At 52.8% G+C, this 17,402-nt stretch overlaps 4 protein-coding genes across 4 annotated transcripts; 2 read left to right on the forward strand and 2 right to left on the reverse strand.

Annotated features, from left to right (window-relative positions):
* Positions 1-596: 596 nt before the first annotated feature.
* Positions 597-3,145, forward strand: J7T55_003766 (uncharacterized protein; the record flags this gene model as incomplete). The annotated part of the gene is made up of 5 exons (XM_053143108.1): positions 597-634; positions 776-1,180; positions 1,238-1,250; positions 1,312-2,958; positions 3,056-3,145. 5 exons carry the CDS (start codon positions 597-599, stop codon positions 3,143-3,145), a joined length of 2,193 nt encoding a protein of 730 aa, XP_052994011.1.
* Positions 3,146-3,421: 276 nt separating this feature from the next.
* On the reverse strand, positions 3,422-4,747 carry J7T55_003767 (methyltransferase domain-containing protein; the record flags this gene model as incomplete). The annotated part of the gene is made up of 1 exon (XM_053143109.1): positions 3,422-4,747. The coding sequence occupies one exon, from the start codon at positions 4,745-4,747 to the stop codon at positions 3,422-3,424; it is 1,326 nt and encodes a 441-aa protein (XP_052994012.1).
* Positions 4,748-11,603: 6,856 nt separating this feature from the next.
* On the forward strand, positions 11,604-12,778 carry J7T55_003768 (glucose receptor git3; the record flags this gene model as incomplete). The annotated part of the gene is made up of 2 exons (XM_053143110.1): positions 11,604-11,754; positions 11,820-12,778. 2 exons carry the CDS (start codon positions 11,604-11,606, stop codon positions 12,776-12,778), a joined length of 1,110 nt encoding a protein of 369 aa, XP_052994013.1.
* A 204-nt stretch (positions 12,779-12,982) lies between these two features.
* On the reverse strand, positions 12,983-15,619 carry J7T55_003769 (uncharacterized protein; the record flags this gene model as incomplete). The annotated part of the gene is made up of 4 exons (XM_053143111.1): positions 12,983-13,111; positions 13,714-14,467; positions 14,783-15,513; positions 15,611-15,619. 4 exons carry the CDS (start codon positions 15,617-15,619, stop codon positions 12,983-12,985), a joined length of 1,623 nt encoding a protein of 540 aa, XP_052994014.1.
* Positions 15,620-17,402: the final 1,783 nt, after the last annotated feature.

The following is a 17,402-nucleotide window of genomic DNA, read 5'->3' on the forward strand; positions in this document are numbered from 1 at the left end:
CCCTGTTGCCCTCAGATATCATTCTGAGCTGCAAAATAAAATCCTCAAACCTTTCAACTCATTATTTTGGGGTGTGTGAGATGAGATACGTCACCCATTGGGAGCGTTTGCTCCAGGATGTCTGCTCGTGAGGCCGTTTGACCAAGTTGAGCAGCCACCGCCAAGTGCTGCAGTTGCCCTTTCCATTGGAGATTGTGGTTGAGTCCAAACAGCACACATCATCGGAAGCTTACTGTGCTACCTCAATTATCAGTTTTTTTCGTGCACCGCTTCAGTTTCATCTCCTTCACTTGTAGCTGAGACGATAAGAAATATATAAGCCGGGACGAAGTTGGGCCCGGAAGTCGGAGCCTGGATCGGCATCGGCTTCGGAGTCGGAGAATGGCGGACGATTGACGCCCAAGATGCCTTAAGCTCAACTATCCTCCTGGCGCCCCAGGTCTTGCTGATCTCCGAACTTTTTTTCCACTCGAGATCAATCATAAATCGCTTCCGCACTGTACAGTGTGTCTTTCTGTATGTCACTGCATGTTGTAGAAGTCCCCGCAATCCAATTCCGGTGTCCTAAGCGTTGAGCTCTGAGCCGAAACCTCATCATGGCCGAGCCGGAGCGCCGTCGAAGGCGACCCACAACGTGAGTTATAAGCCCCACGAGTTGATATATTGAGGCTGTCGACTTCTTTTTTGCGAATGAAGCTAATTGGAAAATCCCGTATAGGTCTTGCTCAGTCTGCAGGAGACGCAAGACAAGATGCAATCGCCAGAGCCCATGCAGCAACTGTGCCCGGTCCAGGACAAAAGAGCCATGTGTCTACGATCAGGAGCCACAGCCAGCACGACCTGGACCACGATCAATCCAGCCTGACCTTCGTCGTGCTCCTGGGCAAGTGCCCAGAGTGGCGGCGTCGGCCACTCCAACATGCCCGGATTCATCAGCTACTACTGCAGCAGAGCCCGCCTCTCCCGCGACTGATGCTGCCCAAATTCCGGCTCGTAACCTCGACTTGATGCAGAGCAGGATTGAACAGCTGGAGCAGCAGCTGTATAAGGCTACGTCGAGGCCTACACCCGCCGCGCAAATTAAAACTCCTGCCTCCGAGATCGAGACAACATCATCCAAATTCGCAGGCACATTCCATGTGCACCGAACCAGCAGCTTGTTCGGCCGCTCTGAGTTGATGTCCCGAAGTATCTCCCACAAAACACGCTTGCTTGGCCAAAGCCATTGGATGAACAGTGCTATTCCCGTGGTGAGTACTTGCACGGCTCGGCCGACTCCGCCTTTGCTCCCTCATAATCTGACGTTGCTAGACCAAAAACTTTGTCGCCATAATCGAGCCGTATCTCCGGGAAGGCAAGCCCAAAGTGTTGGACATCGTAGACAAATGCAAGACTCTCGCACGGATCATCAAGAGCCAACGAGCACCTCCATGGCCCACGCCACCAACCACGGATCTGCCTCCAAGGCATCTTGCTGATATTCTTGTTAACCGATATCTCGAGACTATTGAGACGGTGTACAGGGTTTTGCACATTCCGTCGTTCAAGAGAGACTATGAAGCTATCTGGACCAACCCAAGCACCAAGCCCGAGACTCACTTCATCGTCCAACTCAAGCTCGTTCTCGCTCTGGGCGCTGTCACCTACGACCAGAATTTCTCTTTGCGACCTGAAGCAACAAGATGGATCTATGAAGCCCAGACCTACCTCTCCGAGCCTATTTTTAAACCTCGTCTCAGAATCCAGGTCGTTCAGACCCGTATTCTCCTCCTACTCGCCATGGAGAATGTCGATGTCAGCGGCGACAGCGTCTGGATCGCGGCAGGCTCGCTCATACGGACAGTCGTAACAATGGGTCTTCACCGTGACCCAAGCCGTCTTCCCGAGATGACACCGTTTGCTGCAGAGATGAGGCGGCGGCTGTGGAACACCATCCTGGAGATATCCCTGCAGGCAAGCATCTCCAAGGGTGGACCACCGCTGCTTTCAACCGACGACTTCGATGCAGAGGCACCAAGGAATATCGACGACGAGGCGCTTACGGCTGGGCTCAACCAGGTACCCATCGACAACAACGGTCCAACTTCTGTGTCGGTCGCAAGAGCATTGCGGGCTACATACCCTGTGAGACTAAAGGTCGCCAAATTCCTGAACGACCTCAACATAACAGGCCCGACATACGAGGAAACGCTGCAGCTCGATGCCGAAGTCAGGGAAGCGTTCAAAGAGTTTCGCCGCAGTCTCCATCCGCTCCGAAACCAGCCATCGATGAAATTCGCAATCGACGCCTCCGAGTTCATCATGAACCGGTACCTCTCCTCGCTGCACATGCCCTACTTCGCAGCGTCGCTCCGCTCCCCAGCCTACGCGTTTTCGCGACAGGTCGTGGTCGACGTTCTTCTCAAGATCTGGTGCGCGGCCTGGCCAACCTCGTCCATCGCCAGCCCGACAATCTCGGCACCGACTTCCAACCCAACGCCACCAACAGGCCGGTCAGAAACTAGCGAGGACCTCCTCGCGAGGCTCATCACCTGCGGGTCGGGCTTCTTCCGCTCCGTCGCCATCCAGGTCTCGTTTACAATACCGACGGAGCTGCACGCGCATCTGCAGGACGACGAGGGCCTCGGCCCGACGCGCCTGAGGCGGGACCTCGCGGCCGTGACAGAGGAGGTCCATGCCTGGTCCTGGCGCTGCATGGAGGCGGGTGAGGTCAGCGTCAAGGGCTTCCTGATGTCAGGCCTGATGATGGCCCAGACCAAGGTCCTCCAGAGCGGGGGAACAATGGACGGGGACGAGCTCGCGAGATTCCTGACCGAGGAGGGCGAGAAGGCTGCGGAGGGGTGCGTGCCGCTCCTGGAGGCCATGGTGGAGAGGACCAAACAGAACGGGGACGGCGCGCCGGCCCTGGTGGACGATTTGGGCCCGTCGCCGGGCTTGACGGAGGACTGGGACGTCACGGTCAGTATTTCCCTTTCTTTCTCCGCCTCCACCCCCCCCCCCCCACCCCCAAGCGCTGTGAGTCAGCTAAGTCTTGGGCAATACTGATGATCTGTAGCGTATGACCGACGCAATGTTCATGCCTGAAGGTCAGGGTTCTATGAGCTGGTTTGACACGGACACCATGCCAGGCCTGTATTTCTGGTGAGTGCGACTGGGACTGTACGATGTGTGTGCCATGGAATAGAGCTTTTGATTCTAGATTCTCTCTTGGCGCGTTTGTATAGAAATTGAATTTTGGGCTATGTTCAATAGAGGTGTCATTGTGGTATCATGGGTGCGAATCTATATCATCATTAAATGTCATCACCGTCATGGTGCCTTTCGGCCATATACAGAATAACTGTGGAGTGGGGGGACGCACTTGTCAGCCAGCGGGCACAGCGGAAAGGGGGGTGGGGACTTCCACCGGGGCGGGTTGAACTTACACAATATAGTAGAAGTGAATTTTCGTGTTCCTGAGGTCCTTCCTCACATCCATCAGCATCAGCTCCACCTCCTCGGCCGCCATGCCTAGCATCTTGGTGAAAAGCCCGATCGAAAAGCCGTGCAGCCCGTCCAGGATGTTCTCCATCTGCATCATGCCCAGCATCTTTTGGTCCTCACCCTTAGCCCACGGGTTGCCGGGAAGGGCAAACTTCCTCTCGACGACGTCCACAAAACCGGCATCCAGCATCTGCGCCTTGAACCGCGCGGCGGCCAGCCCGTTCTTGCCCATGCGGCGCACGCCCTCGAGCACGCAGTCGTTCCAGCGCTCGAGGGCGGTCCCCACCAGCGACTCGTCCATGCACTGCAGCTTGACGTAGTAGTCCTGGAACTCGGCCCAGCCGCCCGGCTCGAGGTTCTCGAGGCAGGAGCGGAAGATCTCGGGGAAGTTGCCGAAGCTGCCGCACATGAAGCGCGCGTGGATGTAGTCGAAGCGGTGGTTGAAGACCCACTCGTCCTCGGCGTCGTCGACCTCGAAGCGGCAGTTGGGCGGCACGTACTCGGGCTGGATGGGCGACAGGTCCGTGCCCAGCACGTCCGACTCCGGGTGCTCGTTGGCGAACTCGATCGCCCAGATCCCCGTCCCCGTGCCGATGTCCAGCACCCGGTTCGGCCGCTCGATCGGCGCCAGGCTCAGGCCCCCGAACAGCCGCACGCTGATCGAGTGCTGCAGCTCCAGCCGCTCCTGCTCCGGGATGTCGTTGGGCATGAAGTACTTGCCCTCGTGGTACCGGTGCCATGTCCGCCCGTGCTCCTCGACGAAGTCGAAGATGGACGATGACGCCGACATGGACGACGACTGTGCGCGTACCGACCCCAACGCCGAGTCGGCGTCGCTGTCGTCCGTGTCGATGCTCAGCCCCACCGAGAAGCTCGATGGCGCGTTGAGACTGGCGTTGTCTGAGTCCGGGTGGGTGCTGCTCCCGGGGGCGCCGGATGAGGAGCCGGGTCCGGACCCGGAGGCCACGGCGGCGGAGTCGTGATAAGTTAACTCATCCTCGTATGACTGAGATATGTCTTTCGATGAGTCTGGATGTGCTGCTTGTTTGCCGTCTTCCGGCGCGTGAGTTGGCGCATCCCCATCGTGAGGCGTGGGCGCAGAGCCAAGAGCAGCGCGGATTTCGGCTGCCGCTGAAGATTGATCGGCTGTCGCTTCGGCCGCGTGGTGCCCAGCGGCTTCTTGGGGTCGCGCGGCAGCTGCTGTGCCGTCCTGGTTTGCGACCATGTCGGGCGGCGGATCTATCAACAAGTCGCGGATGTCCATCGTGCCTCGACCAAGACGGGACAGACGGCGCCTAAATAATGAATTTCAATCTCTCTCTTCCAGGGTAGGAAGACTTGATCGGCAGACAGGAGCTGTTGTGAAAAGGCGGGAGGGGTCCTCTTGCCGCGGGGCCCTCTCACATCAGCCCAGCAGCCCCGGCGAGCCCAGCGCAGCACCTAGGCTGCAGTCAGCAAGATGGCCCGGCTTGGGAGCCTCAACGAGTGGTCCCCTGTGCGAATCCGCGAACCCACGTGAGGAAAAGCGCGGCTTGGGCCTTGGCCGGCCAGTCGCAGCCAGTCAGGGGCAGCCCGACTCAAGATTCCAAGCTGCTCTACTTGACAGTAGTGCGTGCGCCACAGACAAAAGCTGGGTTAGAAAAAGCACGGCGAGAAACGGGGAGCGCCACGTTTTTTTTTTCTTTTTCCGATCTCATGGAAGCAAAGGAGAAGACGATCAGACAATGCGGCTCTTTGGCTGCGCCGCTGCGGGCGTGCGGTGTGTATATGTATATGTGTGTGTGTGTCTGACCGTCTGTGCGTGTGGATTTTGCTGAGTCTGGCCCGGGACATTGGGGGCTCAAATATCTCCCCCGGGGATGCACGTCGACATTTACATTCAACCAACAGCTGCGTTATCAGAAAGCATGAAGACAGGTTTGAGAGGCGCAGTATGCCGACCGCCATCAATGTCCGGGCGCTCTCGAGCGGGGGGAACAGCGGAACACAGGAAGAGTGGATTCACACATTCGCAGATTTTCCTCGCGGACCATCGGCGTTACAACGTATTGGCGGCTGTAGCCTCCTCGTTGAGGAAATTCGACCGACGTGGTGCGAGCGCAACGCGATGCAGTGTAATGTGAGGCCATGCAGGCATGCAGCCAAACAAAGCACCAACTCATGTACCGACACTGCGAGCCCGACCAGCGGTTGGTCACCAGCTCAAGCTCCGGCTCCAGCTTCAGCTTGGCCAACAAATCTGCATCATCAAGGTCTAAAAGTCCGTCGGGCGAGTGGCAATGACGCGTTGGACTACCTCTCGCTACCAGATGACGGGCTCATGATTACACACGATAGATGCAAGGGACGGCAGTGCTGGCAGGCTGTGTGGATGCTGCTGTGAGTTCAATGTTGATCGTGACGACTTCAGATCTGACTGTATGTGTGTCTCTCTCCCCATCTCCCGTCTGTTGTCATCAGCTGTCAAGTCCCGCGGAAGACCCGACTGGATTTAGATCCAGATGCCCGATCCACTATCTGATCCTGCCGTACAGGCTGACAGGCCTCAATACCACTGTGTCATCTGTCATTCCAGCCCAGTGGGCCCTGGACCCTTCCCCTCTCCTCCCGTGTCGCATCAGACGGGCGGAAAAGGCCCATCCTCACTCAGCCTCCTGACTAAGCTCGGCCAACATCGCCTCAACTGCTGTATCAATTCTTACTTCCTCTCACCCGCCCCCACTGTACCGCCCCGGCCCTCCCCACCTGTAAGTTTGACAGTCCTCAAGATGGATATTGATCTTCGCTATTCGAGGCTCCAGGCACTCGTCTCCCGCCTTCTCCTCAAGATTGGCCAGCGGGAGTGAGTGAGGATCCCACGGTCTCTCCGTCTTGCATCTTTTCCCCGCCCCGGGCGGAGACGTTGGTGGATTGCCAGAATTTCTTGACCACGAACCCTGCAATGCACTCTGGGATATTTTGTATCTTGGCAGCCAGAACTATGGCTATCTCTAAACAACCAAGACTCGCACGTCTAGTTGATCAGACCACAATCGATGAATCGCGTACGTTGGCGGCCAACCTCGGCTGTCTGGCAAGGTCCACCTCCCCAGACAGGACGCGGTCGAATGATGCCGGTCTCTCCACTCAAAATTCCCGCCTGCAGCTTGTGGTAGTAAGTTCCGGCCGGAGCACGCAAGATATTCGGTTGAGGTCGGCGACCTCGGAAAGAACTGTGGCTGGTCTATCGAGGGGCCAACACCAATGCAGCCGAGATTTGGGGTTGCTCCAGACACTACTACGGATATGACGGAAACCGATCCCTAGACAGCCGTGTTAGTAGTCACCCACCATACTGCAGCCACCGGAGGATCTTCAGGGCCGTTGTTTGATATCACGCAGATAAAAGTCCTCTCAATCTGTGGCTGCAGGAAGACAATCAACCGAGTTACACACCAACGGGATACACACAACGTCTTCGCATGCTTTCACCTTTCATCTCTAGGAGCTTGTCCATAAATGGACATAAGCTGTGGTGGATCCATAGATGGCATGATCGGATGAAAACGAGCACGACTTTCATCGATTCGTAGCTTCCTTGAGAATTGTTTCGTCGGACAATGCAACAAGAGCCGCATAGTGCTAGCTGTTGTGAGGAATACTGAGCGAGTCACCGTGGCTATATCGTGGCATAGTATAGTCTATTAACTTATTCTGATCCTATCGGACAAACGCACCGTGTAGAAAACTCAGAGAGAAATAATAAAACCACTCTCCCCTCTTTTTAGATAAGCCTGTCCGCATCAAACCCCGCCTAGACGCGCGAGAAATTGATGGTGAGCTGCTTGGGCATCCCTCTTTCTTGATTCAGCTTCAAGTTCGGCCTTGAAGCCCAGACCGCTGTTCTTTCGGCTTCCAGCCAAGGTCGCGCCAAGAAAGCTCTTTTTCCATCTTTGTAGCCTCCGCAGATGACTCCACCAAGATTCACCAAAGTCCCTGTGCATATATATTGGCAAAGCAAGCTTGAAAAGTCTCGGTCCGCTCCAAACTGGCTGAAGAGACGTTGTTGGTGAAGGCAGACGCTCGAGCTTTTTCTGTTCCACGTGCCTGTCAACTAAAAGCCATCTCGTGACATTCTGATGCCGAGAACTCAATCTTACTGCACTGCGCAGCAAACCATCGTCGTTCACATAGCACAATGCAGCCCCGGATCGGACCAGGCACCTCACCACGTCCAAACTTCCCCAAGCACAAGCAGCCATCAGCAGAGACCCGTAACGACATCCTTCTGAATCCAGCTCTGCACCCATGGTGATAAGGGCTTCCACTCCCTCCGCTGCGGCACTCGACGCTGCCAAATACAAAGGGCTTCCAGCTCCATGCTTTATACGAGTTATGATGGTCGCGAAGACGCCAGTCGCCAGGGGACGGTGAAGCTTGTTAATGAAGCAAATACTGCCGGGATCGCCCGCTCAGGCCGCAGAGATAAATGCAAGTGCTAGTGGCTCTTCAGCCGACTGTAATGGTAAACCTGAGTTGAGAATAAATCCACTCAACGAAAACTGAGGTTTAATATGAACCGTGATCGCCGACGTTGCGAGTTTTATCACAGTTGTCCGTTTCATTGTGCGCTGCGATGTGCATGGCGGTCGTTTTTTTGTGATGTGTGGCGCCGCCTTGAGAGAAACCAAGGGGATTTCGCAGACGCCATCCAGAATGACGCGGGTGGATTTGAGGAAATCAAAGGTTGTATATACCGAAGATCACCTGTCTCAGCTGCAGAATTAAGTAATGTCCACCTGTCACCCCCACGATGCGTAAAGTCGGCGCTCCTTAAGACCAGCAGTGCCACAATATCTTGACGATGAGTATGAGAGACCAAAGCCAGAGCCGTTTCTGCTACTGCATCGTCAACCTCCGAGTCGATGCTGGCGCCAAATTGAAGAAGTTATTCAATCTTTGCCAAGTACCTTGGGGTATTTCCAGAGACCACCCGGTGTATTAAGTGTGGTGAAGCTAGTCCCTGGGCACAGCAGCTCATACTATCGTGTTGGCGCTTTTGCGCCCACGCATTTATACAATGGAATAATTGAGGATTGGGTATACTCTAGCAATGGAGACCTTTTCTATAGTCTGAGTACTTGGGAAAAACGATCCTTGGTTTGGGAAAGGAAACTATAGCAGTCATCCTGATCTTAGTAGAACTTTTGTTGGGCTTGGAATAAAATGGGTAATACACCTGAGAAAACAAGGGTGTGCCAGGTCTGCTTTCACGTAAACATCCATTGTTCTTAGTGAATGAAAAGTTGACCTCGTAATGTCGATCGCTTAGATACTTCAAAGCTCTTGCAGGTGTGCATAATTAAAAAAAAAATCATTCATAAAATATCCGACCTCTCCCAGCTGATTGCTGCTTTGCTCTGGCGGTTCCTATTGATAATTTGTCCGCGAGATATGACTTCTTCCTCAGCTCTGAGAACAAGGCTCATTGAAGCAACCTCGAGCATTATGAGAGGCTAGGCTCATAAATGATATTAGATGGAGTCTTTGATTAAAAATCATCTTCAGCACCTATTTCTCACAGCTACCAGCACATTGACCCCTGCTGAATGGCTTCAATCGATCTTGCAATTGGCTCAGTTTTAAAATCCTAGTTGACTCTTGATTTCCAATTTTTATCCCGATCTGAACTTCATACTTGTCACACAAAGGATATGATATCTACGCGACTTAAACGCGTCAGTAAAGCAGTTACGAGAAAAAGAATCGCCTCTTGAGTCAAGATTGAACTCGGCATAGGAGGTGTATAGACTGCCCTGTACATCTCAGCAGGCAAGCCCAGTCAGTCATTATCAAAGCGACCGAGAAAATGACTGACCAAAAATACTTGGCCCGTAGGCGTGGCCGAGTTGGCGGACTCCGATGGCTCCGAGGGCAAGCACTGAAGGCTTGCACAATATTGCGCACCAAACGAGGATCAATGTGACCCGCGTAGCACTCACGATTGAACAACTGAATTGTATCGATTCGAGTTCCTTGAAATTCTCGTTGACATGACCGTGATGATTTGATCACCGAGTCAGGGGGGATAATTCTTGACTTCGGAGACAAGTTCTTCTAACTTGATTCCCGGTATTCCCAGCGCCAACAGCGCGATCATGCATCGGGTTTCTTTCCAGAAGCAGTCACTTTGATGGTGAGGCTCCTCAGTTCGGCTAGTGCGGCAAAGAAAAGCTATTTTCAATCCCATCTTAAGACTTTACTGAGGGAATTACTTGTTTGTGCCTGGGATTCTGATGTTTATTTTTCGCCTTCCATGATGCTCTGTCCTCAATTCTGAATTTCTTCGCCTCCTTCAACTAGCTCCGGTGTATGTTGAATGAATCGCAATGTGTCGCTATCGCCTGAAAAGTATCATTGAATGACGTACGCACCATTCTGACCAAGCCCGCAATCTCAACAATGGGTTTTGGGCCGAAGATTGTCCTAGAGTGATTCCCGTGTTTCTTGTCGCACTTATGACTGCCGAATTGCCGTTGTCTACCCAGATCATCACTCATTACGTTCGTCACGACCCCACGTCCATTAGATTGAAGGGGCCAAGAGGTGACGACGGTGAATGAGTATTCATACGGCTGGGCCGGTCGAATTTCGTAGAATGAAGCACGGAGAAGGATTACCCCATTAATCGACATGAGGTCCACTCACTAACTGCGGGTACCACCTCACGGGAAGCTGGGTATCCTCCCGCTGAAGGATTTCGCTGCCGGAGCATCATCACGAGGCCCACCGCCGCATCCTGCTTTCAATTGCAGCCAGCAAATCGCGGTGTATGCCCAACCAAGACCTCATGGGCAGATATGACACCGGTCAGCACTGCTGCCGCCTGATATTGAGCTGGCTGAAGCATTGATGTCACCGCGTCTCAGATTATCAGCCTGGATGATCAAGTCTCGGAGAGGTTTCAATGTCAACCCTTCAGACGACCCCAGCAGCCCTGCAGTCCCTGAAAGCGTTATGGACATGAGTCGCTGCCGAGGATCGTGGAGAAGGGTGGAGACACAACGGTGGCACCGACTTGCAGGCGAAGGAAATCCCGTTGCACTGGCTCAGCCTGGTTGGAATACTGGTGTACCACGTGGTGGGATTTTGAATGTCTTCTGACAAGTCCCACACTCGTCATTGTCTACTCTCCTGGGGCGCAATAGGTCTAAGTAGATAGCTATCTGTCGAATGATTTTCTTGCAGTATAGGCTTCAGTCCTCCGATCTTTGCATGTTTAGTCATGATGCGGCTCAATGCGGCCAAGTTCACGGCACATGAAAGACTCCTAGAAGAACAAAAAAGAAGGTTTGATCTGGTAGGAATTCAGATCATCTGCAGCAGCAAGGGGGCTAACGGCAAGGATGGCGATCTTTGATCTGCCGCTGAAGGCGAGGCTTCGCCTACAGCTGGCGGGCACGAGTCAGCCAATTGGTATGATCACCCTCCTACTCATCCTGATTTGCTGTCGAGAGCCAATGGGCGCAGATTCGATTCTAACTTTGGAACTGATGCCCGGCATTTCAGCTTGCCCAGGACTTGTCGGACGGTGGCAGTTCATCTACAGTTGTCCACCATCGGCAAGTCTATCCGTTTGCCCTCTGTGCGTCGTGTCAGTACCACAACACACATGGCTTCCCCAAACGGGGCCTCGGGAAATTGCCACAGACTCGATGATCCATTACCTCACGGAGTTCAACCTGTTTGACCTTCAGCCCACTCCTGTTTCTTCCGAGCTCGCCTAGATACGTTGATTTTGTAAAAGCCTGGGGGTTCGCACCCTTGCTCATTGATCCTGTAAAGCGTGACTTTTCCCTTTCCTTGCATTCTCACCATGCTGGACATTTACTGAGAGGTAACATCTCCCACGTTCGTTTTCAGGAACTCCAAGAAGGCCATTGGAGCCGGCTCTCCAACCTTCGCTTCTGCAAGCAGGAGGCTTTGACATTCGAGAGCAGCCTCTCTGTCAGTCATCAATACCGCCCGAACAAATAAGAACGAGCGATATCAAAAGGTCCTACCAATAACGTACCGACCCCACAAGAACCAAGGAACTTTCCGTTCACAGGATCCTATCTCTGCGGAAAATTATTGTCAACATGTACGAACCGTGGGTTGCAATCCCAACCCTCGTGTGCAGCTCGCTATCTGCGGTTGCCACGGGGTTGGTCATCCTGATGTGGGCGTTCTCCAGCCACGACGAGAAACACTCCTTTCGATACGCATTGGTAATGAACTTGACAATCGCTGGTAAGTGGCGAGCCTGATCAGCCAACTCCCCATGTCACATATATGTACTAACTCTCACTTTATAGAGTTCATCAACTCGTTCAACAACACTATTTCCGGAAGTATAGTCGTAACGACACAAAAGTGGCTCAAGCTCGGCATGAGCTGCAACATGAACGGCTGGCTCGGCCAGGTCTCGGTGCAAGCCGCGGACTTCTCCGTCCTGGCCATCGCGGTCGTAACCCTGCTAACGGTCAACTTCAACGGCTGGATCATGCATTGCAGTACGACTGAGCAGCGGCTGATATGTCTGTTTGTGTGGGTGGTGCCCTTCTTCACTGCCTCTCTGGCCCTGGTATTGGACAAGATCGAGCCCGTGACGGGCAACTGGTGTTGGATCGCGCAGGACCCTCCCTACCTGAGATACGCTCTTGGCCACGGTTGGCGCTTCGCCATCTTCCTAGCCGTCATCGGCATCTACGTCGCCGTCTTTCTGAGCGTGCGCCGCCGCCTCTCGAAGCGCAACCAGGAGCCTAAGCTGCAGCGGAGCTACTCTTTCAGCATGTATACCGATTCCGCGTCCGACGTGAACGCTGTCATGAGCAACAATGAGCTTATCCGCGGGAAGCACACCATGCCCACGACTGTGCGCGAGGCTGTGACTAGGACAAGCTCCGACAGAAATAAGACGACTGGCCTCGAGGCCGCGCAGGAGTCCAAGCTCAGCGCGCAGCAGCGGCTCGGGATCAAGCCGCGCATCAGGGTTATCCGGAGCAGCCAGCTCGACCACGACACACGGCACTGGCTCCTGCTATCATTGTTTCCTATGGCATATATCGTGGTCTGGCTGCCGGGACTGGCCAACCGATTCGCAGAGCTGGCCGGACGGCACGATCAATGGCTTATCGCGGCCCAGGCGACGACGCAACTTACTGGACTGGTGAACGCGATGGTGTACGGATTCAAGGAACATCGTCATATGATGAAGAGGCGGAAGAGATCTCAAGAGCTAATAAAGCAAAACGGCCTGGATCTGGACATATGACTTCGGTTGGAGTGATATCCACTGTCGTTGTTTGTCGGACATGGATTATCGGAGGACTCAAGTTGTGGACTAGTGGACGTCAGCCTAATTGTAGAGCCAACAAAGAGCAGGGGGCGTAATTATGTAAAATATATGAGCGAATGAGAAATGCCTTGATGATGTAAGATGCCCATTTGTCTGTCTGCTGCTGCAGATATTGCGGCCTCAACCCTTCCAGCTCTTAGTATGATTGTCCGGAACAGCCTCGTCGATCGCGATTATGACGAGGCAATAGTGGTGACAGAGACCGTACTGTAATGGATATCGCAGTGGTGACTGCCTAGAGTCACTGCACTGCTGACTGACTATCAGTCAGAACTTGGTCCATGACGCAGACTTCCATTGCTGCCCAGGCGGCGTCGTTTCACCCCACATTTTGGCCGACAACGTATCACATGCTCTTTCCGAAGATATGATTGGCATCAGGCACTATGCGTGGCGCGGCGGTGTTTCAATCCGATCCTGGCACCAACAAAATTCAGGTATTTGCTGCTTCATTTCACGTCCACAGCTATCTCATTTTGACCGCACGCCAAGGTCAATCGACTCATAATTCGATCGGACCCTACTCTTAATTGTCAACTAAGCCGAGCACCACAGAATTATCGTGGCTGAGAGAAAGCCAGACACTGTGCGTCCTGTTTTTCTTGGTGATGCTTTGCCTCCAATCTTCTGGCTCTCTTAATATGATAGACTCTATTTGTGACTTGCTTAATCATTTGCATTGCATAGTGCTTAACATTAGCCTCGGATGTGGCCAGGAGCACCTTGATCTGTTCCGGCGTCCAGACAAGGTTATACGACGTGGAAAACGCTGCAGTCTGTTCCATCATCAATTGAAATGATCAAACACCACCAAGTCTGTGATACTTTTTGAAGCTGAGAGAAGAACTTACTGAAGGATCAAAGTCAGGTCTCACGGCATTGGGTAACAGAGGGCAGTATACAATGTAGATCTCATGACCATTTTGTCTTCTGCCATGGAACACTCCAGCATACTTCTGCAAAAATTTCCTCTCCACTTCTACAGCAGCTGCAGAGAACTCCGTGTTGTCCGCAACGGCGCGTGGGCGTGGCTGATCGAATGACGCAGTGATATCTTCCAGCTCTATGTTACAGTCTTCTGCGAAGTTGTGCATTCGTCTAGTAGCTGCTCCGGTCTGTACATCTGACGACGTGTCAAATGAAATGATAATGTCAGCATCTCTCTCGGGGCGCGCTAAAACATGATTTGGAAGGTTGTTAGACATTCCGCCATCCATGAGCCGGATTTTGGTCTGCCGCTCCCACTCTGGCGCATGCCCGTAGAAGGGGTTTGGGTCGTGCCCTGCGCGGATCGGATTCCCCCAAAATTTCTCCCATCGCTTCATCCGGGCAAAATTGTTGAGAAGAAGAAGAATGCGGGACATCAGAGTGCCTTTGGGGAGTGAGGCCAGCAGCGCAGATATGTAGCCAGAGACGGGGCCGGCTGGTGCGCTTGTGCATTGCCCGAGGATGAGGGAGAGGGATTGTTCGGAACAGCGATTGATGGATTTTCCGGATTGGAAGGTTCGACCCCAGGCCCATGTTGGAATGTAGGAGCGGTTATCAGTATTGCCAATTTCGACTGGCGATATCTCCATCCACTGGAAAAAGCCATTGGCAAGAGAGCTGTCCAATTCATCGTGGGTTTTCTTTGGAGATTGAGGTTGCTTATGTCGTGGAATTTTAGTGGTCAGATTTGACTCGTGCTGTCTCATTGCTCTTTCTGGCGGTCGACCTTTACTAATAGAGGAATCTGCATGTGGTTCAACACCAGGCTCATTGGGAGGAGCCCTCCTCACGGCCGTCAAGATAGGCATCGGTTCAGCCCCGTGAGAGAGTCGAGCGCGTTTCCAAATCTTTGAAAATTGGAATGTCGCTCTACTTAGTTTCGATCTGGGCCGGCGAGACAGAAACTGGTACGTCGTTGTCAGAGTAGCGTACAGATCCATCACAACAAGACCGATGTCCCTGCTAGGGCTGTTGACTTTTCGGATCAGTGGGCCAAGGAGAAAGTAGATGCCCTGACTACTTCGTGCCACCGTATCAAGGGCATGTAAACTTAGAGGATGGGCCAACTCCCTCGCGACAGCCAGATAGTGCTGTGTGAGCCTCAAGATGCTTTGTTCCGCAAAGGTGTAATATCCTGCCAAAGTCCAACAGCTCCCACTGACACCTGCCGTCCAGACGAGACAGCCCCACAGGCCCATCTCCTTGGACGCTGAGATGAAAGCGGCGAAGCCATACATAGCTCTGTATCCGCCACCTGAGCCTCCCAAGGCGATGAGGGGAACGTCTGAGGGGTCGACGATCTCATCTTCAGCCAGGCCCAGAAATGTATGCAAATATTTGTCTCCCTGACAAGAAATGCGATGCCGTCGCGTCTTGATGAAGTCCTCCTCGTCTTGGTGTAACGAAGACGATCGCCGAACAAAAGCATCGAGTTTGACTTCTGGAAAGGTCTTCAGGTCGGTCTCATCGCGGCGCAGTAGACTCTTGATTCGGGCGAGATCTACTGCTCTCTGCTGCCATCTGTGAAGGATAGCCATCACTCGAGAGATTCCTAGGCTCTTTTGGCATTGGGCGTGTGAGCTTTCAAGTCTGTCCTGCTCGGGAGAATGTGCCAAATGCAGGCTCTTCTTGATCCGCGGAAGTTGTGATGAGACGGGCGTGGTCTGGAAGAGAGACACAAGAGCGCACAGACAGTAGCTTTTTAAGTAGAGGTAGGCCGGAGTCTGGCGGATAGTCGTGAGAATCACCATTGTATCTTACCACTCCCATTGTGGTGCAGGAAGTTGTGAATGGAATCCATAGCCAAATTGAGGTTCTCAATTTGGAGGACTATTGAGTGTCGATGAAGGTGGACTTGACTCGAGCTGGACTACCGATACTGTAAAGACCGCACTAGCTAGCAGGGTCCACGGGTTACGTCAGAAGTCTTTCTTCCATTAAGAGCCCGACAACTACCCACGTGGTCTGCGACCCGTCTCTGCGTACAAATATCCATTTGTATTCATGTTTCATTGGTATGAAAAACACGATGTGTGGGCTTTTTTTTTTTTAATCTTATGTCCAAAGTAGAAATTTAGGGTTTGATCTTGGCCGGATTCAAACGTTGGATTGCACCTCTCGAGCCAGCCGTTGGGGGCTTTTTGCCTGTCACAGGACTCCTTGGGAAAAATGCATGTGGCTTAAGTGTGATCTTCTGTAAACTAGTAGCCTGATCAAGGCATCCAAGTGTCTTTATAAGGAGATCAAGAGATACTCATGAACATCTGAATGAAACATTGCTGAATAACATTCTTCTCCCAGCTTGTTGGCTGCACCATACAGCATATGTCATTGATCCTGAAGTCTAAGACATTCGCCCTGGCTGCCTGACAAAATCAAGAAGTATCAGCAACAGATCCAGGAAGTCATTCAAAATCGCTCAAGCAGCAGGCCGTTTCGAATGAGGCATTAGGGTGTCGAATTTTATACTGATTATAGCTTGTTCGTTTAACCAATTCATACCATAAAATAGTTGTGCGTTCTTGAGTGCTCGAGATCCCGACCAGGGCTGCTGCTTACTTAACGTTCTTGAGCTGTTTCGAGTAGCTCCCAGTGTAGGGTGCTCTGTGGCCGTTCCTGGACCTTCGCCTGTTCAGGCAAACTCCCTTGTTGAAGACTTGGGTCTTGAGGACAAACAAATCAAGATTTCCACCACCTTGCGTATGTCAAACCCGGATTTTGACCAACCCGCTAGAGCTTCGTCTTCCTTGGCCCTTTTCTGACTTTCAAACATTGTCTTGAGCTTTCCTGGTCTTTCTAATTTCCACTGACCACGGCGTCATAGTCTCGCCCTAGACCTACCCAGCTGCACCCTGGACAGCTTCGACTGCTTGTTGCCTAGAAAGCCGGATTTTCCTTCCTACCTTCCAGATTTCCAACTTTCCAACTTCACAGCCTACCTGATCACACTCAGCGAAGCGCCTTTCGTGACAAGTCAGTCATTTCATCCCGAAATGGCACTGGTAATAGTGCACGAGAGCCACAAGTCAGTTGTTGAGCTTTGAGCACACAGTAAGATGCAGATCACCAATGAAGGCGGAAAGCCCACAGCAGACCACTGTTATCATGGTGGAAACCAATACTACATATCGCTGCTTTTTTGCCACTAAATCTCATGCCTTGCTGTCCCACTGGAGACCACTACGTGAGCAGAAAACTTCAGGTGTGTCCGATCGGCTGGCCTTCTAATGTAAAATAGACCCAGCAATAATACATTCCCGCCGACGCTGCAATATAGAAAAAAAAAAAGTAGCGACATCGTTTCCAAGCTCAAAGCCGTGCCGCAGCTTTCAATTGCTTCGGGCCCTGTTCGTTGGCCTCTGCACCGCAATGCCAGCGAATGTGTACTCGCTAGTTGGCAAAGACTTGAGCGCAGGCTTTTCAGTTCTCTGAACCTCCTCGGTCGCATCTGGGAACCGAAGTGTGTGAACTGTTGTTTGTCATCCAAGATCAGTCACTTGAGCACCCGCCTCTTTGAACCCGAGACTAGGAAATCTAGCCGCAGCAGCCGACA

Source organism: Diaporthe amygdali, assembly GCF_026229845.1.
Source record: "Diaporthe amygdali strain CAA958 chromosome Unknown NODE_13_length_1014660_cov_65_381101, whole genome shotgun sequence".
NCBI lineage: Eukaryota > Fungi > Ascomycota > Sordariomycetes > Diaporthales > Diaporthaceae > Diaporthe > Diaporthe amygdali.